Raw genomic sequence first — 26,290 nt, 5'->3', positions numbered from 1 at the left:
TCAACCCGATAGAACACCTTTGGGATGAATTGGAGCGGAGACTGTAAGCCAGGCCTTCTCATCCAACATCAGTGCCTGATCTCACAAATGTGCTTCTGGAAGAATGGTCAAACATTCCCGTGGACAGCCTTCCCGGAAGAGTTGAAGCTGTTATAGCTGCAAAGGGTGGGCCAACTCAATATTGAACCCTACGGACTAAGACTGGGATGTCATTAAAGTTCATTGGGTGTAAAGGCAGGCGTCCCAATACTTTTGGTAATATAGTGTAAGTTTGTGCCGCCTATTGCATTAGGGTGTGCACTCCAAGGCTCAAACACAGAGGCAGTAGCTAGGGCTTTATACATGTCACGGCCCTGATGGTATGCTTTGCAGCCATGGTAGAAATTGTGTAAGCACAATAGTAATAGTAATTACTAATAGTAAGGTAGTAATTGTGCAAAGCACATGTGAACAAGTCCTGCACTTTTATAATTATTAGAAAATATATATTATTAGAGTGTGTGTATATGTGTGTGTGTATATATATCTATCTATCTCTCTCAATATCAGTCATTTGCTAAACTCATTTAAGTTCATTTTTTTTTTTTTTTTTCCTCATTAATGTACACACAGCATCCCATATTGACAGAAAAACACAGAATTGTTGACATTTTTGCAGATTTATTAAAAAGGAAAAACTGAAATATCACATGGTCCTAAGTATTCAGACCCTTTGCTCAGTATTTAGTAGAAGCCCCACCTGGATTTGGGGATCCTCTGCCATTCCTCCTTGCAGATCCTCTCCAGTTCTGTCAGGTTGGATGGTAAACGTTGGTGGACAGCCATTTTTAGGTCTCTCCGGAGATACTCAATTGGGTTTAAGTCAGGGCTCTGGCTGGGCCATTCAAGAACAGTCACGGAGTTGTTGTGAAGCCACTCCTTCGTTATTTTAGCTGTGTGCTTAGGGTCATTGTCTTGTTGGAAGGTAAACCTTCGGCCCAGTCTGAGGTCCTGAGCACTCTGGAGAAGGTTTTGGTCCAGGATATCCCTGTACTTGGCCGCATTCATCTTTCCCTCGATTGTAACCAGTCGTCCTGTCCCTGCAGCTGAAAAACACCCCCACAGCATGATGCTGCCACCACCATGCTTCACTGTTGGGACTGTATTGGACAGGTGATGAGCAGTGCCTGGTTTTCTCCACACATACCACTTAGAATTAAGGGCAAAAAGTTCTATCTTGGTCTCATCAGACCAGAGAATCTTATTTCTCACCATCTTGGAGTCCTTCAGGTGTGTGGGGTTTTTTTTTTTTTTTTAGCAAACTCCATGCGGGCTTTCATGTGTCTTGCACTGAGGAGAGGCTTCCGTCGGCCCACTCTGCAATAAATCCCCGACTGGTGGAGGGCTGCAGTGTTGGTTGACTTTCTACAACTTTCTCCCAACTGCATCTCTGGAGCTCAGCCACAGTGATCTTTGGGTTCTTCTTTACCTCTCTCACCAAGGCTCTTCTCCCCCGATAGCTCAGTTTGGCCGGAAGGACCAGCTCTAGGAAGGGTTCTGGTCGTCCCAAACGTCTTCCATTTAAGGATTATGGAGGCCACTGTGCTCTTAGGAACCTTAAGTGCAGCAGAATATTTTTTTTTTTTTTTTTTTTTTTTTTTTTCCCGTAACCTTGGCCAGATCTGTGCCTTGCCACAATTCTGTCTCTGAGCTCTTCAGGCAGTTCCTTTGACCTCATGATTCTCATTTGCTCTGACATGCACTGTGAGCTGTAAGGTCTTATATAGACAGGTGTGTGGCTTTCCTAATCAAGTCCAATCAGTATAATCAAACACAGCTGGACTCAAATGAAGGTGTAGAACCATCTCAAGGATGATCAGAAGAAATGGACAGCACCTGAGTTAAATATATGAGTGTCACAGCAAAGGGTCTGAATACTTAGGACCATGTGATATTTCAGTTTTTCTTTTTTAATAAATCTGCAAAAATGTGAACAATTCTGTGTTTTTCTGTCAATATGGGGTGCTATGTGTACATTAATGAGGAAAAAAATGAACTTAAATGATTTTAGCAAATGGCTGCAATATAACAAAGAGTGAAACATTTAAGGGGGTCTGTATGTGTGTGTGTGTATGTATATAATATAACATTTTTGGGTGCTTTGGTGACATTATCATCAGGGTTACAAGGGTTGTCTTGCATCTAAGGACAAGATGAGGCTGTACAGCTTTCTCATTGGCCCTGGCACACAGGGTAATACAGTTCGGAAAACGTGTTTCCTGCAACGCATATATGTGTACCTAGGCTGAGATTATTTTAGCATCCCACTGTCTTTTGGCAACCCTTTTTTTAGTGTATTGCGTTATACGGTCTGAACCCATTCTAGTATATATGTATCAGACTTGGTCATCAGTACGGATGAGAAAACTGCGCTGGGTTCAGTTTGCAGGAGGTTCAGGAAATCCAGTGGGAAGTCTACTCCTCCTTGAACCGAGTGTCCGTTCCCACTAAAGTCTGTTGGAGACAAAGCTAGCTATATATTATGTTACTATTTTTTCCAAGGCTAAAAGGCAAGCTGTTTAAAAAAAAAAAAAAAAAAAAAGAGAACTGAGCACTGCCATGGGGTGCCAATACAAAAGAAAACCTTTAAAAAAATACCATTCAATAGAGACATAGTTGCCAACATTGTAAAAAAAAAAATGTGGGACACTTTTGTGGCTGTAGGCGGAGCTGTCCAATAATTATGGGGCGGGGCATTCATCAGCAGGCATGGCCTAGCAAAAATAGACAAGTGCGGCGAAAAATGGGCGTGATTTACGTGAAACTGTGGGCGTGGCTTAAATGGCGTGGCTCTAGAGGGTGTGGTTAGAGTCTGAAATGAATGAGGGATGGAGAGGGGGAGAGAGAGGGAAATGACGGGACAGCAGCCCCAGATCCTACACAATAAAAATATGTGTATTCTAGAAAGTTTAACAATCAGCAGATAAAGATACTCCAAACACCTGGTGTTAGCACTTCAATCATCCCGGCACCATGGTTGTTATGGTGTCAGGATGATTGAAGCGCATTATTTCTATTATTATATTGTAATATAAAATGAAATCATTCAACTCACCATAATGCAGAATCAGTGGGATCCCTGAGCGTGTCACCAGCCACGTCGCCTGCCACCAGCCGTCCGTCCTTGCGTCAGATGTCCCCGGCGGAGCCCCCCCTTCACACCAGGAGTCCCCGGCGGAGCCCCCCCTTCACACCAGGAGTCCCCGGCGGAGCCCCCCCTCACATCAGGTGTCCCCAGTGCCCCCCCCCCCCCCACTCACATCAGGAGTCCCCAGTGCCCCCCCCCCACTCACATCAGGTGTCCCACGCGCTCCCCCCCACCTAGAACCCCCGCCCCTTTCCATATCAGACTGGCAGCGGGGCGGGGGGTAGGCGGGCCGGGGCGGAGCGGGGCGGGCCGAGGCGGAGCGGGGCAGGGGGTGGGCGGCGACGCAGAAGCTTTGTCTAGCCCCCCCCAGCCGTCTTCCTGAACTTCCACAAAATGGCAGCCTCTAGCGGCGGCGGTTTCAAAAACGGGAACCGGATTTTTCGGGACATTTCCCGGGACACCACAAATCCGGGAATGAAGTCCAAGTCCCGGGAATGTCCCGGGAAATCCGGGACAGTTGGCAGCTATGTAGAGAGAGGGTCTTTTTGGCAAATTATAGGCCAGGGGTGGGCAACCTTTAGAGCACAGTGTGCTGAAAAATGTTTTCAAAGACATTGAGCATGCCGATTTTCGTAACAAAAAAATGTCAACTTCACACTCGCAATCACGAAAAGGTGTGTGTGTGTGTGTGGTGTGTTTTTTTTTTTTTTTTTTTTTTTTTTTTATATATAAAGTAAATGCTGTAAACTAGTTTAGTAGTGAGAAATTAACATCCTGCACTCTCATGCTTCAGATCAACCCCAATTCACCTGCCCCACCAATGTACCCCCTTTCTCATCTGTCCCACCACTGTACCCCCCCCCCTCCACATCTGTCCCACCCCTGAACCCCCTTCTCATCTGCCCCAAAAGTGAACACCCCCCCCCCCGCTCCTCTTTCACACCACTGAACCCACATCTCATCTCTCCCACTACTGCACATCTGCCCCACCACTGTAACCCCATGCTCATCTGTCTCACCAATACTACACCTTTCACATCTGTCCCACTGCACTACCCCCCCCCCCCCCCCCCTGCACATCTGGCCCAACACTGTAACCCCCTTCTCATCTATAATATATGTGATATGCAGAGTGGTGACAGGAAGCAGAGATGAGACACATCTACCTGTCCTGGCACACTCATCCTGCTGATCCACCTCTCCAATCCAGACCACGTGCTTGTATGTGATGTATGTGATGTATATGATGTATGGGATGTATGTGATGTATGTGATGTCACATACAAGCATCTGGAATGGATGAGCCCAGGTCAGGGGCATTTTCTGAAAGCAGTGGGCCTGTGTGCAGGATCATTATTGGGGCCCCGCAGCTGAGAAAAAGTGTGGTGCTTTGCGCTGCAGCAAAAGTTGGGTGTGACTTTCTTTGCGCTGAATACTGGCTGTGACTTAAAGGGACACAGAGTGCCGGGGTTCAGTAGTAAGTGACACAAAAGTTCAGGAATCATTTCAACAAAGTTCCCAGAAGCTCAACAGTAATTCCACAAACTGTCACCTGATTGTGGTTCTCTCAATCGCAGTGAAATCCCTTCTTTCTGAGATTGGTAGTGGCAACCAAGCGAGACATTATCCTCCAGATGGTGGACAGGACTGTGATTTGGCTTTAGCAGTGGCCAATGACAATCCTCTTCCTCGAAACAGGGACCCCCCCCCCCCCAGCAGAACTGCACCCAATCTCTTCCCCATCACAAAAGCTGACAATCGCAGCTACAGCAAAGTTGGAGAACCAAACCACGTTTCCCATCTTTTCCAATGTGTGGGGGTGCAGTACCTCCTCCTTAGTGCGGTGTGGGGAATTCTGAGATTGAAATGCATTAGTGTCTCCCTGACACTTCCCTGTGCTGCTCTCTGCTGATGAGGAGGGAGTCGAGTGCCGGCAAAAGAGGCTTTGCGTGCCGCTGGCGTCACCAGTGCTGGGGGATTGCTCACCCCTGGGATAGGGAAACACTGAAAAAGCCCAAATTCTTTAAATTGCTTGCTTGGGGGATGCCTTAAGAGCCCATTCACACAGGGGCAACACGACTTCCAGCGCAACTTTGGGGGGCAAATTGGACACGACTTGAGTATGTATCACAGCGCGACTTGAGACGACTTACAACACAACTTGAAGTCACCTCCAGGACAGGGAACTTTACAAGTGGCCAATCAGAGCTTATCAGTTGTGTGTGAGAAGGAGGCGGCTGGCTGTTTAGTGAAGGAAATCACTTTCTGTTTCCTTTCTGCTTCCTGTAAAGTTGCCTCAGTATGAACAGACTTGGAGGCAACTTCCATTGAAATCAATGAGTACAAGTCACCTTCTAATCGGATTGAAGTAGTACAGGAACCTTTTCTGAAGTCGGAGCGACTGCAGTAGTGTTCATTAAGACGGATACATTCACTTTTTTTTTTTTTTTTTTCATGTAGCGCGGCTTGAGGCGACTAGGGGCGGCTTGAAGTGGGATCCAAAGTTGCCCCTGTGTGAATGGGCTCTAAAGATACACATGGTGTTACAAGTGCAATGTAGTTCTCTTTGATTTAAAAAAAAAAACAAAAAACAAAGCGTGGGTTGTTCTTAATATTGTAACCAGACCCTTATCCAGGCATGCAGCTTGGGTGTCCAGGAAAGGGAGGACAACTAGCAAGTGGTCCACCCTTCCTAGACCAGACAGGGCCACAAACAGTACCTTTCAATGTTTTGTAAGGGGTGGAAGGAAGTTGCTAAAGCTACCCCCGTCCCCCTCTTCTTGTAAGGTACCTTGTCTCCATGTTGTAGGGTAGCCACAGTCCTCCCCACATTCTGTCTGGATGTGGGGAGAACTTGTAGGCATCTGGAAGCCCCTTTTAGACTAAGGGGAGCCCTGACATCTGCCCCCCTCCCAGGCAATTGAGTGGTCAAAGTAAATAAACAGTGGGGGGCAGTTCTTATATTTTTTTCGACCGATACGTCTAAAAAAGTGTCGATCCCTAGTCTGCACATAACTTTTTAAGCATCTCAAGAAATTTAACATTTACTAACATTTTACATATACCTTAAGTGTGTCTGGGCTTTTGGTGGGATATCTCTCTATCATCTCTCTATCATCTCTCTATCATCTCTCTATCATCTCTCTATCATCTCTCTATCATCTCTCTATCATCTCTCTATCATCTCTCTATCATCTCTCTATCATCTCTCTATCATCTCTCTATCATCTCTCTATCATCTCTCTATCATCTCTATCTCAAAAAAAAAAAAAAAAAAAAAAAAAAATTTTTTTTTGTTTTATGTTTATTAGGTGCAAAAAAAAAAATATATCTTGTCAGAAATTCAGAGCTGTCCTGTGTTCTCTGCACGCTTCCTGTGTTATTTAGATTAGACTTTCTAAGCTAAACAATCAGCTAGCCAGAAAATGACTAATATCAAATCTAACGATAATCACAATACTATTAATAGGGATTTTTTTTTTTTTTTTTGACTGGACTTCCACTTTGAGTAATTTACCAAAAGACTCTGGTGGGGGGGGGGCTTTAAAAAAAAAAAAAAAAAAAAAAAAAAAAAAAAAACACAGTCCACAAAAGCACTGTTCACATGTCGCTCTTCGCATCTCCCTAGCTGCTGTAAGTATTAAGCCGGATGGGTCAAATATCTGGTTCCCCTTGCAGAAATAGGAAAAGGTATCCCAGCTGCCGCACACCTTACTCAGATCTCCATGATTAACCCCCAAGGTGGGGCGAAACATGTTGGGGACGTGGCCTGGATGAATCAAGCTGAGGCTGTTTTTACCTGCTCACCACTTGGGCTGGGTGAGGTGTGCGGCGGCTGGTCTATTTTTGCAGCATGCTTTGGGCCTGGACAGACCTCGCAGTCTGCACCCTCACCAGTCAGCGGCAGGCGGAGAGGGGGCCGTCCCCGGCCCCACTTAATTTCAAGTGTGTATCCTAAGGAGGCATCCCAACAACTCTTCTTTTTCTCTTTTTTTTTTTTTTTTTTTATTTTTTTATACATGTATCTAGAGCAAGGTTTCTCAACCTGGGATCCATGGAACCCTAGGGTTCCTCCAGAGGTTGCTAGAGGTTCTCTGAGCAATGAGCAGCTCCTGCCTCTCTGATAACTTGCCACTAGCACCATTTATCTCTTTAGCAGGGATAGGCAACCTCGGCCCTCCAGCTGTTTTGAAACTACAAGTCCCATGAGACATTGCAAGACCCTGACAATCACAGGTATGGTTCCTAGAGGCAGAGGCATGATGGGATTTGTAGTTTCACCACAGCTGGAGGGCCAAGGTTGCCTACTCCTGTCTTTAGCTATCTGTAAAGGGGTCATTCTTTCCAAGTTTAAGGGGCATTCTTCCTACTGACCATCACACTAATGTATCATGAGTTGTAGATATAGCAAATTTTAGCGGAAAGTTATTTCAAGGGTTCCTCTATGTTAAAGTTGAGCCAGGCTGACCTCGAGGCGGTATTTTTACTCCTTCCATATCTATCCAGTTTTCCGTATCTGCAGCGCTACCTTCTATTCTGATGCTAGTTTGCAATAAAATACTAATAAAACTGTCCATTGATTTAAACTAGGTGCATCACCAAGCAGACCCTTTTCCATCCAGGCTTCCCTGTGTGGTGCACAAGGTGTCTTGTAGTAGTTCAACATGTATGCTGACTGCACTGTCTGGTGTATCCAATAATGTATCAATAAAATAATGAAAATATGAATAACACAACAGTCTTACTCCCTAAATGAACACTTAATTTCACGACTGAATGCCTACTGTAAAGGCTTTGGGTTTCCCATTAATTGGGTATACAATAAGACTTTTTTTTGCTAGTGTTATGTCATACTAGAGGAAAAATAAAAACCGTTTTGTACCGGGGGCTCCTCATTGTTCTCCTGATTAGTGTAGCTAATGTACTTGGCAGTCGTTGAATGAGGATTTTAATAGCCTAATACAAACAATGGTCTCTCCAGAGAAACAATGGACTCTGTTTGGCAATTGGGTAAAATAAGGAAGTACTTGTTAGTTGCTGCCAGTGAAATGATATATTTTTATGCACTGCTAATCAGGAGGTCACACTGCAGACACAACTTTCAAACACGAGCAGGAAACCAAACTCGCTTCCTCTCTGCGTCCGCTAATCGTCTCGCTGCGAGCAATCGTGGACATTGTAAACCAGTATACAGGGTTTTGCAGGAGTAAAAAAAAAAAAAAAAAAAAAAAAGCTTTCAGGTCGGCTGTATATTATTTTTATATATTTCCAGGATTTCTAATTTACTGCAGGGCTGTAATAATTTCCAAATCTGTTTAGTGACAGGTTCTGCGTTTCCTATCGTATTATGACCAGTTCCAGCATTGTAATAAAATGCATTGTGATCTCTGCCGGGTTAGCTTCCAACCCCCCCCCCATATCAACATTTTTGAAAAAATCTTATGCAGTTTGTTAGATCTTTGTTGGATCTCACACAGAAGAAGCAAAAATAACAGTTAATTGGTGGGAGGGATAACCCGTCATCAGCCCCCCTTATCAAAAAATTGACCAAAACGGAAGCTATTGGTAAGATCAAGTGGTTGTAACGTTAGATCTCACATAGAGACTTATTAAGTGGTTTAATCAGGGGGGGCTGACCCCACTTATCAAATTTTCTGACCAAAAATCATTCAGGCTAATAGATATTCATTAGCTCTGGTAAGATCAAGTAGTTTTAATGTTAGATCTCACATAATTTCAGAGATATTTCACATAAAAGATCCCAGCGAAAACAGCAAGGATGAAGAGAGATTCTGTGGCTGCCTCAAATGCCAGGGCCTGTAGGCAGGACAACCTCCCCTCCTATGCAAATTGTTGGGATGTTCCTTTGCCAGGGTTTTATGCAGATGTAAATTGTATGGTTTCCTGTGCACTAACTTTTTTTTTTTTTTTTCCCCGTGTGTGTATCAAAAGCATGTAACAGGTCATAGATTCTTTACCTCCTTTGACGGACCAAAGGTTCTTTGGTGGGGGGGGAGTGTGTAGCGGGGGCTGCTCTGTCACCTGTGGTCCTGTACCTCCTGCCAGCGACCGCTGGACTGCATAGACACTGACACAGGCACTCGCTGAGGGGGAGCACGCCTGTGGGGGATTTCTCCCTCTCCTCTTCCTTGAGTGGTGCTTACTCACAGGCATCCGCCCACTCTGCTCTCTTCTCTGTGTCCCTATTGGCAGGGAGAGGGAGCCAATCAAGCAGCAGCAGAGGACCACAGGACTTGAAGTCTCACAAAACTGGCCCCATTCATTTCTACATGGGGCGGAACTACAACGTGCAAAGTAGGCCTAGCCTACTTTTGCAAGAAGGGGGGACTAGCTAAAGACTTAAGCTTGTTGGTCTGAGGAGAGATCACCATGAGGCAGGGAGGTGAACGGAGGTGTGAGGAGAGACTACAGGCACCCGCTGAAGAACTATTCTCTCCCCCCCCCCCCCCAGCAAATAACTGTTAATATTGCATCCTCTGTGTGAGATCTAATGCAAACAATAGTTGATCTAACAAACCGCATAAGACCGTTGTCCGCAGAAAATTTAGTAGCCTGCCATCCAACCATTGTTTGGCTGAAAGTTGGAAACCGTTGTCTGATGGAGCGTACTAACGGTTGAATTTTAAGGCAAACATTCTGTCATCACACAATTCCTGGGCGAAAATCCGATCATGTGTACGAGGCTTAAGATATACAACTGGCCCTTTGAGGACAACCATTTTGCTGATGTGGCCCCCCGATGAATGAATTTGAGTTTGACACCCCTGCTTTAGTAGTTCTTCAGTCTGCCACTTGTTTTTCAGTTGGAATATCTCCAGCCAGCCGTGTGATCTTTCTGCACACTGATGTGTAATGTAGGTAAACACTTACTCAGCAGGGAAGAACATCTGACCCGTATTAACGATAAAGTAAGTGTCAGTAAGTAATCATTAAAGAATGTGCACTCTGTGTTCTAGTAAGGAAGGATTAGAACCTAGCTTTTATTTTGCTCCCCTGTAAAAATGCCTACACCATAGGAAGTGAAGGAAATTCTGCTAATGGGACACAGATTCTCTCTACTCAATCCAAAAGTGGTTGTAAACCTCAGACCTGAGATGTGAACAAAGCAATATCCCTCTATAGTGTGTACTTGTCTCCATGGATCCATCCTGCCTTGTATCATCTGATAGATGACAAACACCAAAAGTGCACCTTCCACCATGGAAAGTGCACTCTGGGCGTTTATGTTCATCTATCACCCCAAGAGACACAATTTCAAGGATTTCTTCCTGTTTGGACACTTTATTGAATAATCACCATTATTTAGTTGTTCACAAGTTATTACCACTGCAATTATTAAGAAATAAAAAAAATAAAAATAAATAAATAATATACAATATACATACATACCCCACTTCTAAGTACACAATGGGGTTTATTTACTAAAGTTGGAAAGTGCAAAATCAGGCTCACTTCTGCATAGAAACCAATAAGCTTCCAGGTTTTATTACCATAGCTTAATTGAACAAGCTGGGGTTAGAAGCTCATTTGTTTCTATGCAGAAGTGAGCCTGATTTTGCACTTTCCGGCTTTAGTAAATAAACTCCAATGTGTACGTATGGCAGACCATACAATTTAACAAATCGGAGGGCCCTGCTCATTAGAACTTACAATCTCTAAGAGGGAGGGTCAAGTGTTCCAAAAGGTAATAACTGTGGGGGATGATCGGATGGAGAAAATAAAAGTACAGTTGTTAGGTGGGGACAGAATGAGCTTCTCTGAAGAGATGTTTTATAAAGGGATCGTCTAAAAGCAAACAGAGTATGAGATGATCGGACAGATTGGGGTTGGGAGTTCCATAGGATGGGAGAGGCTCTGGAAAAGTCCTGGAGGCGAGCATGGGAGGAGTTGATGAGGGAGCTAGAGAGCAGGAGGTCTTACGAGGAAAGAGAAAGATTTGGGTTAATATTTTGAGACTAGGTTAGCGCTAGAGCTGGGGGGCCGAGTTGTGGATGGCTTTGTAAGTTATTGTTAGTATTTTGAATTTAATTTGTTGGATGAGTGGAAGCCAATGGAGGGATTGGCAGAGAGGGGTAGCGGACACTGAGCGGTTGGTGATGGGGATGAGCCTGGCAGCAGCATTCATAACGGACTGGAGGGGGGGATGGCCTATGAAAAGCCAATGAGGAGGGAGTTGCAGTAGTCGAGGAGAAAGATGACCAGGGGAGTAAATATAAGAGCTTTGTGGTGTCATTGGTTAGAAAGGGATGTATTTTGGCGACGTTGGGGGGGTTGTGGCAGCAAGATTTGGACGTGGGGCCTAAAGGATAGATCAGAGTCCAGGATTACACCTAGAACCTTGGAATGCGCGGATGGGCTGTTAGTTGTGCCAACGATCTTGACAGAGAGATCAGGGTAATGGGGCATGTGGGGGGAGGAAATATTGTGAGCTTGGATTTGGATAGACTGAGTTTGAGAAAATGGTGTGACATCCAGACTGATATGTTGGTTAGTAAATTAATGATCAGTGAGGAGACACAGGGAATGAGCTGAGGGGTAGAGAGATATTGGGTGTCGTCAGCAAAGAGATGGTGGTGGAACCCATGGGAGGCTGACCCAGGGAGAAGGTGTAGATTGAGACTAGGAGAGGCCCAAGAACAGAACCTTGGTCAACCCCAACAGAGAAGGAGAGGAGAAAGTAGAATCGTAAGTAACGCTAAGACTACTTTCACACTGGGGTGGTTTTTAGGCGCTTTAGTGCTAGAAATGGCCTCTGCAAAGCGCCTGAAAACCTCCTCCCATTCATTGTAGTGTCTTTTCACACTGTGAGGACATTTCCTGTACACAGCCCTCTTCAGGTCACCTTGTACCCACTTTTATGTTTTGAAGTCCAGTAGTTATTTGGGCCGTTGGAGAGGAGGCAAGTTCCGCTTTAAGCTTACCAGTGCAGCAACGTACAATGTGTGTGTGGTAGGCCAATAGAGAACTGAATCTGCCTTCTGTTATATGTAATCTGCAAGTTTTCTTTCATATCCTCCTTTCTGGTTTGGGGGAAGGGGAATAACCTTTTCAGGATCAGGCTAACTTAGCAAGGCAGTATAGAGTTAAATGCAAGAATACGTTTTCAGTTTAATTTCCTCCAGAAAATAGATCTGTGAAGGCCAGTCAAGTTCCTTCACCCCAAACTCGCTCATCCATGTCTTTATGGACCTTGCTTTTGTGCTCTGGTCCAAATCATTTGGTGGAGGGGGGATTATGGTGTGGGGTTGTTTTTCAGGGGTTGGGCTTGGCTCTTAGTTCAAGTGAAGGGAAATCTTAAGGCTACTTTCATACTGAAGTGTTGCTGGCGGTAAAGCAGCGCTATATTTAGTGGCGCTATTCGGCCACTAGCGGGGCAGTTTTAACCCCCGCTAGTGGCCGAAAAAGGGTTAAAACCGCCCACAAAGGGCCGCTGCAGCGGCCCTTTGCAGGCAGGTTTGGAGCGCTGCCCCATTGTTTTCAATGGGAAGGGGCACTTTAGGAGCGGTAAATACAGCGCTCCAAAGATGCGGCTTGCAGGACTTTTTAGACCGCCCCGCAAGCGCACCGCTCCAGTGAGAAAGCCCTCGGGGCTTTCACATTGGAGTGAATTGAGCAGCTCTTTCAGGGCGCTTTTGCAGGCGCTATTTTTAGCACTTTAGTGCCTGCAAAGCGTATCAGTGAAAGGGGCCTAAGACATCAGCATACCAAGACATTTTGGACAATTTCATGCTCCCAACTTTGTGGGAATAGTTTTGGGGATGGTCCCTTCCTGTTCTAACATGACTATGGACCTTGCTTTTGTGCACAAAGACAGGGATGAGCGAGTTTGGGGTGGAGGAATTTTGACTGGGCTGCACAAAGTCCTGACCTCAACATGATGGAACACCTTTTGGGATGAATTAGAACAGATACTGCGAGCCAGGCCTCCTCATCCAACCTCACAAATGTGATTTTTGGAAGAAAGGTCAAACTTTCCCATAGACCCTCCTAAACCTTGTGGACAACCTTCCCAGAAGAGTTGAAGCTGTTATAGCTGCAAAGGGTGGGCCAATTCGAACCCTATGGACTAAGACGCCATTTAAAGTTCATGTAAAGGCAGGCGTCCCAATACTTTTTGGTAATGTATACCTTCTCTTTCTCTCAGAATGTTGCACTTCGCACATTACTCTTTGCCTTGTTAAATAGGTGGTGATGCAGATGTCCCCCCTCCGTATGATCATAATGATGTTCTGGAACCACAGGGGAGCTCTTACGGGATTCATCACGCTTTGTTTTCTCATCTGAAGACAATGAAGAGATTTGTGCCAAGGGTTCTGATAATTACTTTTCAGTGGTGTCCCATCTGTAGCTCTCCTGATCTCTTCACCAGCTGGGACTGCAGCAGTGTCATGTTTCCTGAGCGATTTCACACCCTGAAGAGACGGCCAGAAGTTCAACTATGACTGCTGATGTGACAATGGAGACTTGTGGTGTAGAGCACAGCTAGGCTTAGCTTGGGTGAAAAATAATTTGAATATATATATTCTCTCTATCTCCAAACTTTGTCGCAATCTGCTGTCCGAGCCTGTAGTACACATGACTTTTAGGAATCTGGTGCTAAGGGATGCATTGTGGGATTTTCAGTGTGCTTTGGCACCAAGGATCTTAAAGTTGAGATCTCACCTCCCAAAATACTCTAACCAAAACTCGTTTTTTTTTTTTTTGTATGTGTTCAAATTGTGGCGAGTTCCCTGGACACCCTGTCCCAAGACTCCCAACAGAAAAAAACTGAAAATATCTCCATAATGAAAGGAAATCGAGTCCAGTTGGCATCAAACCAAGTGCCCCCTTATCTGTGGGTTGTGCTGGTGCTTTTATGTATGCTGGTTCTGTTTTTGTTAACTGGTTTACATGCCGCATGTGACTGTCCAAGATTCCTGTAGTAACACCTTAAAGTGGTTGTAGACCAGTTTAATTCACAGTTTCATACATGTGTTTTTGGGAATGTCTAGCTATCGGTCCCTTTTTTGGGCAGACGCTTCCAAGTGTATCCGTTCAGTTGTGAACTTCTCGTTGCCTCCAGCTTTAGATGTCTGTATGCTGGTTCTGGTCCATTTATTGACTACTTCCAGAGCTATGAGAACCCGGATAGATCTTTTATTATTTTTTTATGCATTTAAGGCCATACTCCTCCTTAATTGGAAATCTCCTCAGGCCCCCTACTTCTGATCTCTAGAAATCCAGTGCCACTACAATATATATTCACCTACGAATCTAGAGGATGCCCTAATGTTCTCCAGGGTTAGGGACATTTTGATGGCATCCAAGGATACTGTGGCATGCACTAGATAATGCCTCTCCCCCTTCTTTCTCCATTTATTTTTTTTTTATTTCATTTTTAATTTTTTTTTTTTTTTTTTTTCCATGTAAAAAAAAGTGCTTATTTCTCCTCCTTTCTCCATTCTGACAGGAAGACTCGATGAACCACCACACTGAACTTCCATAGTGCTGTGGTTGTTCGTTGAAAACTACAAGCCAACAGCCGCAAAGGCTGCCGGACACTGGGAATAAGTGACATGGCCGGATGTGTGGAGCTCCCCCCCAGCCATGTGGAGGGTGGTGTGTGTGTGTGTGTGTGTGTGTGTGTGGTTTTTTATTTTTTTGTAATTGTGACAGCTAGCGGGAAGGGAGAAGATTCCCCCCCCCCCCCCCCCACTAGCTTTTGGAGGGGAGGGGGGTGGGGATTCGTGAGGCGGTCGGTCTGTTTGTAACATGGATATGGGTGTAATAACATGTTACGAAAGGTGAACTTGTCCTTTTTAAACCAACAACTAACCTTTTTAGTTGCCCTTTAATTTGTAAAGCTTGTCTGAGATGTCAGGAAAAAGGAGGCGGAGAGCTGAAGTTACACTCTGCAGAGCTCAGTGAGGAGAGCTCAGAGTTGATTGGAGGGAAGGGTTTTTGTTTCTTCCCTAGTGATTTGTAAATGTTGACTGGGATAGTAACCAGACCAGCCCCTTTCACAATTTTTATAACTATTACTGATTTAGTGATGAGGGAGAATATTAATTTGGTGTAGATGGTTACAGTGAGCCCTACCAACCAACATGCCTGGATCCAATCCTTTCAGAGAATTGGGTGATTTGGGAGGAGGGGTGCAATGCAATTTGCTGTGTAGCCACAGACCGGTCATGGTGCCCGTGCCGACTGTGGCCACAATGGGTTCGTGAGCATCAGAACTGAACCACGGAGCAATGGAAAAAGGTGGCTTGGACTGAGAAATTGAAGAATAGTTTGAGGTACACAACGAGTTCAAGGTATTGGCTTGGCCTCCAAATTCTCCAAATCCTTAATCAAATCGGGCATCCGCGAGATGTGCTGGAAAAGCAAGCTTGATCCATGGAGGCCCCACCTCGCAACTTACAGTATAACTAAAGGCAAAACTTTTTTTTAAATTAGTTTTGGACAGTGAAGGGTTAGAACCTCTGTCAAAGGTGAACTTATTGAGATGGTGTATCCCCAATGGGGACAGAGACAGCAGTAAAAACCTGACAGGGCTTCTGTCCTCTCACCACTCCTATCAAAAACTACACATATATATATTTTTTTTTTTTTTGGTTTCAGATACTTTTGGGAGTTATAATTCTCTCTGAACGAGTCGGTAGATGAGGCCACTATGTAGATGCTCAGCGTTTCCTGTCCTAAGGCAGTATGGCCCCACTGGCCATGTTCCCCCTGGGGTCTATACCTATTCTTCCCTCTTGGAGTTTGAGAATTAAAACTACAACAACCCCACCTTCCTAGGCCAAAATTTAAATGTTCAACTGACACAATCTGCATGTTTGTAGAACGTTCATTCTACAGCTTTCTACCATCTAGTTCAGTAGGTATTCTTGAGCTAATTGCAGGACCTCTTGCCATGCAACCCTATGGCACTGTAATTTTGTAAGTTCAGCGTATCGTGTGCATGAACCGGAGAATGTCTCTTCCTGCTCGGTACTTGACAGGCACAGCGTGGGTGAAATGAGGAAATCCTCTTTGTTACCTCCTATCTCCCTCAGCTGAGGAAGCTCCTCAGACAGGATGGACATCATTACTGCAAGGGCTTCATGTTCATTGTATTATACTTTAATGATATTTAAAGGTATCCTTTGTTTAAACACTTCTTACTGGAAATTGTGCTTCAGTAGGCAATTCTCCATCTAGTGGCAGTTTTTTAATAATTTTGGAAACTCCTAAAGCTGGCCATAGATGGATTAAAATGTTGTCACTATGGTCAGCTTAAGTCACACAGCTGTAAGAATGCTCATTGGATATCAGATTTGCCCAGTCTTGCCAATTCTGATAATTGGCTGTTCGTGGATGTACCATGGTCCACCACAGATGCCTCAGCTGGTCATAATACAAACCAGTGATCCTTTCTCCCAGGCACCCTCTTTTTCTGGCATTTTCTGCAAACTCGGGCATGATTGGCCTAAGGGTGCCTTTTAGTGGCCATATGTGGGGAGTTTTATTTTTGGTTGGTTGTCTGAACTTCGCTGGCCACAAGTCAACATCTTTAACCTACTTCTGATTCTCAATACCAACTCCAACCTTCACCCTTTCGTTGCCTGTTTTCGGAACTTTTGACGGTTGACTTTTTTTTTTTTTTTTTTTTTTTTTTTTTTTTTTTAATCTTCCTAGCTACCAAAAACTCTGGTTAAAGTGGTGGTCCGGCCAAAATTATAGCTTTTAAATAAAAATACCCCTATAATACACAAGCTTAATGTATTCTAGTAAAGTTAGTCTGTAAACTAAGGTCTGTTTTGTTAGTTCATAGCAGTAGTTTGTTTTATAAACTTACAGCAGGCCGTGGCCATCTTAAGTGTGGGCATCTGAAGCCAGACTGTATTTCTGCCTGGATCTCATCCTTGCAGATCTCGCACATGCTCAGTGCAGCACAAGCAGTGTAATAGGTTTTAGGTCAGGTTTACATAGCAACGGCAGTGTCAGAGGAAGTTGCCACTCCTTCCCAGAAGGCATTGCAAACAGGAAATGATGCGATGGGCCGCGGCCAGGGAGGAGGAAGTGAAAAATGAATACAGCAGATATACAGTAGGTGCTGAGAAAATAAATATCCAATTTGTTTACAGTGCACAGTTTAGTGAGGGATGCTGAAGAGTTGTAAAAGTGGGTGGAACTCCACTTTAAGGTGCCTTCAGATGATTGTAGTTCATATTGGAGCAGAAAAGGGAGGTCAGCTGAAGCTTCCATACCACAACATTTTAAGAACAAAGACAAGACATCTGGAGGTCAAGACCTCTGAAAATGACCCTTTAACCTCCTGGATTCACCAAATATTTTGACAACTTAATTTCCAAAGTGTCAGTGGGTGATGAACCAATGATGTCTCGGCCACTTTCTTTTAGGTTCATTAAAACTTGTGTTTTTGAATCTGGCTCTCATTAGGTTCGCTTTCATGGAAATGAAGATACGTTTAATCCTGTTGACCATGTCTTGACAAATCTGGCTGCCAGGCCCACTACTGTGAAGCCTATTACATTTTTAAAGTAAATCTGTCAGGAGATAAGTACATGGGCAAACACTGATAACCATATCTGCAAATTTGTTTTGCACAAGTGATTTGATTTATGATGGCCAAAGGGTCAGCATGATGGCCAGGCAAGAAAGATTAGCAAAAGCCCTTTTGTTTCAGGAGTAGCTACTTCTTTTTTTTTTTTTTTTTTTTTTTTTTTTTACCTAAACCCTAGAACAAAATGTAATCTATTGCAGCTTACCAGTCCTTAGATGTGGTGGCTGCATTAGTTTTTCATTTTTTCAGGATAAATGCAAACAATATCCGACCTTGCTAAAAATGCAGTGTCCTTGTCCTTTCCCTTGAGTTGAAATGAAAGCAATAAAGTGGTGCTAATGGCAGAAGGTTTTTTACCTTCATGCATTAAAGTAAAAAACCTTCTGTGTGTAGACAGACCCCCCCCCCCCATACTTACCTGAGCACCGTGTATGACAGCATGCTCACTCTCTCCCTCCTCACTGGCTCAGAGACACAAGCAGGAGCCAATGTCAATCACACCAGTGAGGAAAGAGCGGGGGCGGGGCTGAGCCACACGGTCAATTAGGGTTGCCACCTGTCCGGGATTCACCCGGACAGTTCGGGTTTGGAATCATGCCTCCGGGTTTCAGACTGCCTGAAACCCGGACACATTATTCAGACTGGACTATGGCTTCCCAGCAGGGTTGCTGGCTACAGTTGTCTAAGCTGAGCGTGTCTGTTTTACTCGTTCATGCTGCCCAAAGCCAACACTAACACCCCCCCCCCCCAAAAAAAAAAAAAATATATATATATATATATATATATATATATAATTATACAAAGCACAGGCCCGACCTGCACCTCTTCCTTCTACCCCTCTGTGTCTGCCCACACTCCAATCCCCGATGCTGTGGCTCAGAAAAGGAAAGGGGGGGCCGGAAATTTGAAGTCTAGCAGCCTCAGATGCATCGGGATGAGAGGTGCTGACTGCCAAGGGGGTGAGTGAGCTCACCATCCATCCTTGTCTGTTACTGAAGTCTCCCCCCTTCTCTCTCCTGCCTCTGAGTGAGTACATTAAGGTAAATCTGTCTTCCCAGAGTTCTCCTTTACACCAGAGACCACAGTGTTCCCCCCCTTACATCAGAGTTCTCAGTGTTCCCCCCCCCCCCCCCTTAAATCAGGGTTCCCAGAGATCTCCCTTATATCAGAGTCTGCAGAGTCCTCCCCCTTACAGTGAATGTGAACTCTGCGAGTTCAGATGTAAAAGGGGAACTCTGTGGACCCTGATGTAAAGGGGGACTACTTCCCCTTTTTTTTTTTTTTTTTTTTTTTTTAACTTCATATGATTAGAAATGTTATTTATTAGCAAAATGGATGTATAAAAAAAATTGCTGTGTGCCAATAAAGTGTTCGGGTTTGACTTGGGGGGGAAAAGTGGCAACCCTACTGTCAGTGGAGACAGAGAGTGCGGCTTGGGAGTGAGCCTGCATAAGTGCCCCAATAGCAGGCAGCCTGCCATGGGAGGCACTCGGCAGCAGGGCAGAGCCAGGAGAGATCTGAGAATAATCGGGGATTGTTAAGGTTATTATTTTTATTTATTTTTTTATTTATTTTTTTTTAATAACCACTTCAATACCAGGCACTTGGACACTTTCCCGCCTGGGCCAATTTTCAGCTTTCAGCGCTGTCTCGGTCATGCTACACTGTACCCAAAAAATTTTTTTATCATTTTGTTCCCACAAATAGAGCTTTCTTTTGGTGGTATTTGATCACCTCTGCAGTTTTTATTTTTTGCGCAACAAATAAAAAAAGACTGAAAATTTTGAAAAAAAAAACAAGTTTTTCTTTGTTTCTCTTAACATTTTTTGTAAATAAGTACGTTTTCTTCTTCACTGATGGGCACTGATACGGTGGCACTGATGATGGGCACTGATAGGTGGCACAGATAGGCGGCACTGGTATGCGGCACTGATGGGCACTCATAGGTGGCATTGATTGGTACATAAGGATGGCACTGATAGGTGGGCACTGATGGACACTGACAGGTGGCAGTGATGAAACTTATTGGTGGCATTGCTGGGCATAACTGAAACATAATGGTGCCCATTTGTGGGCATTGATTGGCACAGATTGGGCACATATGGATGGCCATGGGGTACATACCTTGCTCCTTCCTCCTTGTTGCCCCTTCCGTGGCGATCCCTGGTGGTCCAGTGTGGTGATCTGAGGGGGGGCTGCGCTGATAAACAATCAATGCAGACCCCCCCTGTCAGGAGAGTCGCTGATCGGCTCTCCTCTACTCGCGTCTGACAGATGCGAGTGAGGAAAAGCCGATCAACGGCTCTTCCTATTGACATCGTGATCAGCCGTGATTGGACACGGCTGATCATGTGGTAAAGAGCCTCCGCCGGAGGCTCTTTACCAAGATCGGTGGAGCGGTGTGTCAGACTGACACACCGCTCCACCGATCGCCGCGATGCGCGCCCCCGCATGTTATCGTGCTTGACGTCATATAATGCCCAGTCATTCATGATTCATGAAAAGCAACCTACAAAATGACACACAGATAAATGCTTTGCCTTCTTATTTTTATATGGATTGTAATTTCATATAACATATTGATGTAGAAGAAATAAAGCCGGCTGGCTGTACGTCTAAATATGTCCTATGCAATACTATTTGATGTGTGGGTTTTTTTTTTTTTTTTTTTGTTTAATGGAAGAGGGTTTTTTTTTTTTCTTTTTTTTTCTTCGTTTTTTCAAAAAAAAAAAAAAAAAAATCTGATTTAAAAAAAAAACAAAACAAAACTGGTAAGCTGCGATTGTAGGCTCTAACGATCAGGGCCCTCTGTACTGTCTGGCCTTTTGTAAAGCGCTGCGTAAACTGTTAGTACTATATAAATCCTATTTATTTTGTTTTTGGGTTTAGATACGCTTTAAAGCCTAACTTCAGCCAAGCAGGCTAGTAGGTTAATGGCGTCTATCCTAAATTGGTGTGCGTGACTTTTTTTGATTGTAAGCTCCTTGAGGGTGGGGACTGATGTAAATGTACATTGTTGACCCTTTTTTATAAATCCTTGCAAAAAACAAATGGCTCTCTCTGCTGGCATACAGGATTGCGAGATCAAAGTCCCTCCAGAAAGTTCACTGCTATTTTGCAGAGGAGTTTAAGACAAAGGGTAGATTTTTTTTTTTTTTTCCAATGCTTTTAGACCTGGGTTGAGTGGTGCCTTCATACAATTACTGCATGGCTTCAATGCTTTTTATTGGTTTCTATTTATAGATCGACCACTTTGGATTTGCAGAGGATGCCACATTTAAACAGCGGTACCTGGTGTCTGAAACCCACTGGAAGAAGCCTGGGGGCCCCATCCTCTTCTATACTGGCAATGAGGGCGATATCACCTTGTTCAGCAATAACACCGTAAGTACATATCCAGGTGTATTGGCTTCCATTTTTTTTTTTTTTTTTTTTTTTTATCTCCAACAAAAATTTGTAAGGGAGTACCAGTCTTAACCACTTCCATACCTTGCCTATTCTGGCACTCCTCTACTACATGTAAATATCTTTTTCCTTATTTCTTTTTCTAGAAAATTACTCAGAACCCCCAAACATTGTGTGTGTGGTGTGTTTTTTTTTTTTTTTTTTTTTGTTTTTTTTTGTTTTTTTAGCAGAGACCCTAGGGAATAAAATGGCAGTTGGTGCAACTATTTGTCACATGGTATTTGTGCAACAATTTTTCAAACGTGTGTGTTTTTTTTTTTTTTTTTTTTTTCTCGCAAAAAAAGTTTTTAATGAATTAAAAAAATAACAGTGAAGTTAGCCCAATATTTATTTATTTTTCTTTTGTATAATGTGAAAGTTTGGTGCTGCACCAAGTAAATGCCCAACATGTCACGCTTTAAAATTGAGCACACTTGTGGAATGGTGCCAAATATTAGGTACTTATAAATCTACATTGGCGACGCTTTTTTTTTTTTTTTTTTTTTTTTTCTTTTTTTGCAGGTTATCTGTTTAGAGTTAGAGGAGGTCTAGTGCTAGAATTGTTGCTCTAACGCACGCAGCGATACCTCACGTGTGATTTGAACGCTGTTTACATATGTGGGCACGATTTACGTATGCGTTCGCTTCTGTGCGCGAGCACACGGGGACGGGGTGCTTTAAACATTTTATTTTTTACAATTTCATTTAAAAATAAAATATCTCTATCTTTCTATCATTATCTCTATCTCTATCATCATCTTGTGGGGTCTATAAGACCCCACATCTCTCCAGGCTGGAAAGACAGGAAAAAAAAGAACGATCTCTTTCTTTTCAGCCGAGTTCTCGGCTTTGCTTACTTTTGCCAGACGTGACGTCATAATGTGAATGCAGAAATGGGACAGCACTGGATTGAGAGAGATGATGATGATGATGATGATGATAATCCAGAGATCTTGGAGAACTAAGCACAGATCTTCTGTGGATGTTGGCTGCCTCTAATCCTTCTGTCTCTTCATGTAATCCCAGACCGACTTTTTTGAATGATTTTGAGATCGGGGCTCTGTGGGGGTCAAGCCATCACTTTAAGGACTCCCTTTCTTTTTATTTTAATGTAAAAAGAAAAAAGTGGGCACTCTCCTGGGCTGTGTATGTCCATAGACACACACACACACACACACACACAGCATGGCTTGGCCACACCCCCTGCTCCCTCCTCACAAGAAGCACCACTGCTGCACATGGGACAGCGCTCGATTGAGAGAGGCATTGGAAGTGTTGGGTTATTTTGTTTTTTTTGTTTTTTTTTTTTTTTTAACTTGATGCAAAGAATGAATTGAGGTGAGGGGGGGAAGAAAAAAAAAAAAAAAAAAAAAACCTTTTGCCTTTAAAATCACTTGAAGCTTCTTATTATAAAAGCATTTGTAAAGCAAAGTAAGGATGGGTCCAGATTCTATAGCAGTTTGTGTCCCCACTGGAGAAATTCGCCCTCTCTATATGATCTGGGGATCATTGTCACCAAGACAGAAAATGATCACAAACCTTGCCTTACCAGAGCCATGGGTAAGGCAAGGTTCTCCAATGAGGACACCTGTTCCTCTGACAACTCTATAAAGCCTCGTATACACAGTACAATTGTTGGCAGGGGATTGTCTGTTGACAGACTGTTGTCCTAAAATCTTACCGTTAATACGCTCCTTTTTAACAAATTGTTGTCCAACTTTCGGCCAACAAATGTTGGATGACAGCCTAGTAAATTTTCGGCGGACAGCGGTTTGACGTCAGTTTTTCATATGGTAAGTACACACAAAAGTCGAAAGTACAAACACGCATGCTTGGAATCAATGCTCACCAAACACAAATTTAGCAGAAGGGGCCCAAAGGGTGGCGCTCAAGAGCTGAAATTCCTCGTAGTACGTCACTACGTTCGTGTTTGTGGCACCATTAGTATGCAAACTAAGATCCTGGCACAGGCCCTTTTGACAAAAAGACACTCAGTTGGCTAACAATTGTACCGTGTGTACGAGGCTTAAGATTTTGTACACTTTGGTGAGATTACCTCAGGTTTCCTGTTGTGTATTCAGGACAGGACATGTAAGGAAATCTCCCCAGCAGCACACATACTGCAAAAAATAACTTCATCTGGGTTATAACCGTTCCCCGGTGTTATCCAGGCTTTACATCCACTCTAATGAAACATGAGGGACAATGGCTTCCATAGCTGGCCATTTTGTGGAAATCCTAGTGTCTAGACATGTGCAATTTTTGTTTCGTTTCTAATTCGTTTTTTGACTAAATACAACAAATTTGTTAACTTGGAAATGTTCAAATAACGAAAACCCATCAGCAACAATAGACCCTCACACAAAATCAGATCCCCCATCAGTGACCATAGATCCCCCAGCAGCCAACATCAATAGACCCTCCAGCACACCCCACACCCCATGATATTACATACATTCAGTGCTGGAGGTGCCGGACCTGCGTTCCCGCTGAAAAAAAGCCCCGGTCCCATTGATTTCTGGCAGTTCTGTGCTGATGGCACTGCTGGATATCTTCCAATGTTGAAGGGAGGTAACAATGTGTCTTTCATCTGCTGCATTAGGTTTCCTTGGCCAGCCACTGCATCTATGGTCCTCAACGTTGCCCAATCAGTGGTGTCCTCAATGTTGAGAAATACAGGCAGATACTTTTCCACCATACTATCAGGGAGGAGTGTAATGGGCCACAAATTGATTCAGCAGCGGGACAACGGCCCCAAACATGCAGCCAATGTCATTAAGAACTATCTTCAGCGTAAAGCAGAGCAAGATTTCCTGAAAGTGATGGTTTGGGCCCCTACAGAACCTTGATCTCAACATCATGGAGCCTGTCTGGGATTGCATGAAGAGATGGGGTTTGAGGCAGCCTACATCCACAGAAGATCTGTGGTTAGTTCTCCAAGAAGTTTGGAACAACCTATCTGCTGAGATCCTTCAAAAACTGTGTGCAAGTCTACCTAGAGGAATTGTTGCTGGCCAGGGCCATCTTAAGAGCATTATAGGCCCCCGGGCAATACAGTGCACTGGGGCCCTGTCTACACAATCGCGCACGAGAATAAAAATGCAAATTATCAAAAAAGCTATATTTATTGGTATTTCCAACAAAATCGGTGTTCAAACATTAACACAACGTTTGGACAATATAACACGCGTTTGATGGGCACGGTGGCTGCGTTTTGATGGGCACAGTGGCAGCTTTTAAAGGGGCACAGACAGTGGCTGTGTGTGATGCACAACTTGAACGTACTTAAGTAGACAGTGTTTGACTTACTTGAGGCTGCTGGCCTGGTGCAGTACAGTGCGTCACTCACAGCAGCAAGGCAGCGCCAGCTATCAAGGGCCATCTTTCCGCTCCGCTCCCTATCCACGCTGTCTGAAGAACATGGCAGAGGTGGACGGAGTTTGTTCACTAGCAGCCGGGGCGGCCGCGGCGCGCTATGAATGCTGGGGCGGCCTCTGACTGACATCACTGGTTGCTAGCTAGACGCTGGGTGGCCGGCGATTCTAGCAAGTGAGCAACCAGTGCAGTCAGTCAACTTAATCAGCAGATTGCAGCACTGAGGATCGGCCCTGGATGGGGCCCTGCAGACAAGTGGGGCCCCCGGGCAACTGCCTAGCGTGCCCAGTGGAAAAAACAGCCCTGTTTTTTTTTTTTTTTTTTTTTTTTTTTTTTTTTCTTCTGTTTGCTCACTTTGAGATAATATAATATAATGTATTTTTGATAGTAGTCTTACTTTACACCACGCCTGCCTAAAACTTTTGCACAGTAGTGCAAAGCTACAGAGGAAACTCGCTTTCGAGATCTTTAATGTTGTGTTCAAATGCATGGTTTGTTCACTGAAAATGAACTCTAATGCCGCGTACACGCGACCGGACTTTATGGCATACTTGGTTCGGCGGACCGGAGTCCGTCGGACAATTCGATCGTGTGTGGGCTCCAGCGGACTTTTTTTTGGGGAAAAAAAAAAAAAAGTTTGATGGACCTAGAAATGAAACATGTTTCAAATCTTTTCGTCGACTCAAAGTCCGCTTGTCTGTATGCTAGTCCGACGGACAAAAAACGATGCTAGGGCAGCTATTGGCTACTGGCTATAAACTTCCTTGTTTTAGTCCGGTCGTACATCATCACGTACGAATCCGTCGGACTTTGGTTGATCGTGTGTAGGCAAGTCCGTTCATTCGGAAAGTCCGTCGTAAAGTCCACTCGTGTGTACACGGCATCAAAGATACTGACACTTTCATCTACTGCTGCATTTTCCGGACTCTTCTGTGTGAAGAGTTACAATTAAGAAAGATCCCCTGCAGAGGTCATTCCTCACGTTGATCCCCAAACCTGACAAAGATCCTTCACTATGTGCCAGTTACAGGCCAATCGCGCTCCTAAACTCTGATTTGAAAATTTTTACTAAGCTCCTTTCGATGCGATTGAACCTGATACTCCCCTCTTTAATACACAAGGATCAGGTGGGCTTTGTCCCCCTGTGTCAGGCGGGGGATAACACGAGACGGATTATTGACCTTATAGACGTGGCGAACAGGGACAAGCTGGAAGCGTTAGTTCTCGGACTGGATGCAGAAAAGGCCTTTGACCGCCTTGGTTGGCCTTTCCTGTTCGCCACGTTGAACTGCATGGGATTTCGGGGCCCTTTTCTGCAGGCCATTAGACACCTATACACTAATCCCACATCTCAAGTTAAGACCCCTTTTTTACCCTGTCGCCTGCATTCCCGATCGCGAATGGGACCCGCCAGGGGTGTCCGCTCTCTCCGCTATTGTTTGCGCTGTGTGTTGAGCCTCTGGCGGCGTCCATTCGAAGAAACCCAAATATACATGGGATCTCGGTGAGGGGAAGGGAATTCAAGCTAGCACTGTTTGCAGATGATATTATACTCGCCCTGACCCAGCCTAGGTTCTCTCTCCCTAACCTGCATGCTGAACTCGACCTTTTATCGATCTCTCTCGGGCTATAAAATAAACGCAGCTAAATCTGAAGCGTTACCTATTAACATCCCAACATCTGAGACCCAGCATCTACAGCAATGCTTTCCATACCACTGGAAGGCAACATCCCTGAAATATTTAGGAGTACAGATTACCCCCCCTCTTACT

At 44.3% G+C, this 26,290-nt stretch overlaps 1 protein-coding gene across 1 annotated transcript in view; it reads left to right on the top strand.

The window, feature by feature from the left end:
- PRCP (prolylcarboxypeptidase) overlaps positions 1-26,290 on the top strand; it is a 74,715-nt gene that overhangs the window by 1,518 nt on the left and 46,907 nt on the right. Inside the window, exon 2 of the mRNA XM_073612822.1 lies at positions 20,943-21,083. Coding sequence (XP_073468923.1) covers positions 20,943-21,083 — 141 coding nt within the window. The remainder of the gene's footprint in view (positions 1-20,942; positions 21,084-26,290) is intronic.

The sequence above is a fragment of the Aquarana catesbeiana genome, linkage group LG02, assembly GCF_042186555.1.
Source record: "Aquarana catesbeiana isolate 2022-GZ linkage group LG02, ASM4218655v1, whole genome shotgun sequence".
NCBI classification, from domain to species: domain Eukaryota; kingdom Metazoa; phylum Chordata; class Amphibia; order Anura; family Ranidae; genus Aquarana; species Aquarana catesbeiana.
The sequence above is the reverse complement of the archived record's forward strand: the minus strand, read 5'-3'. Positions and strand labels throughout refer to the sequence as shown.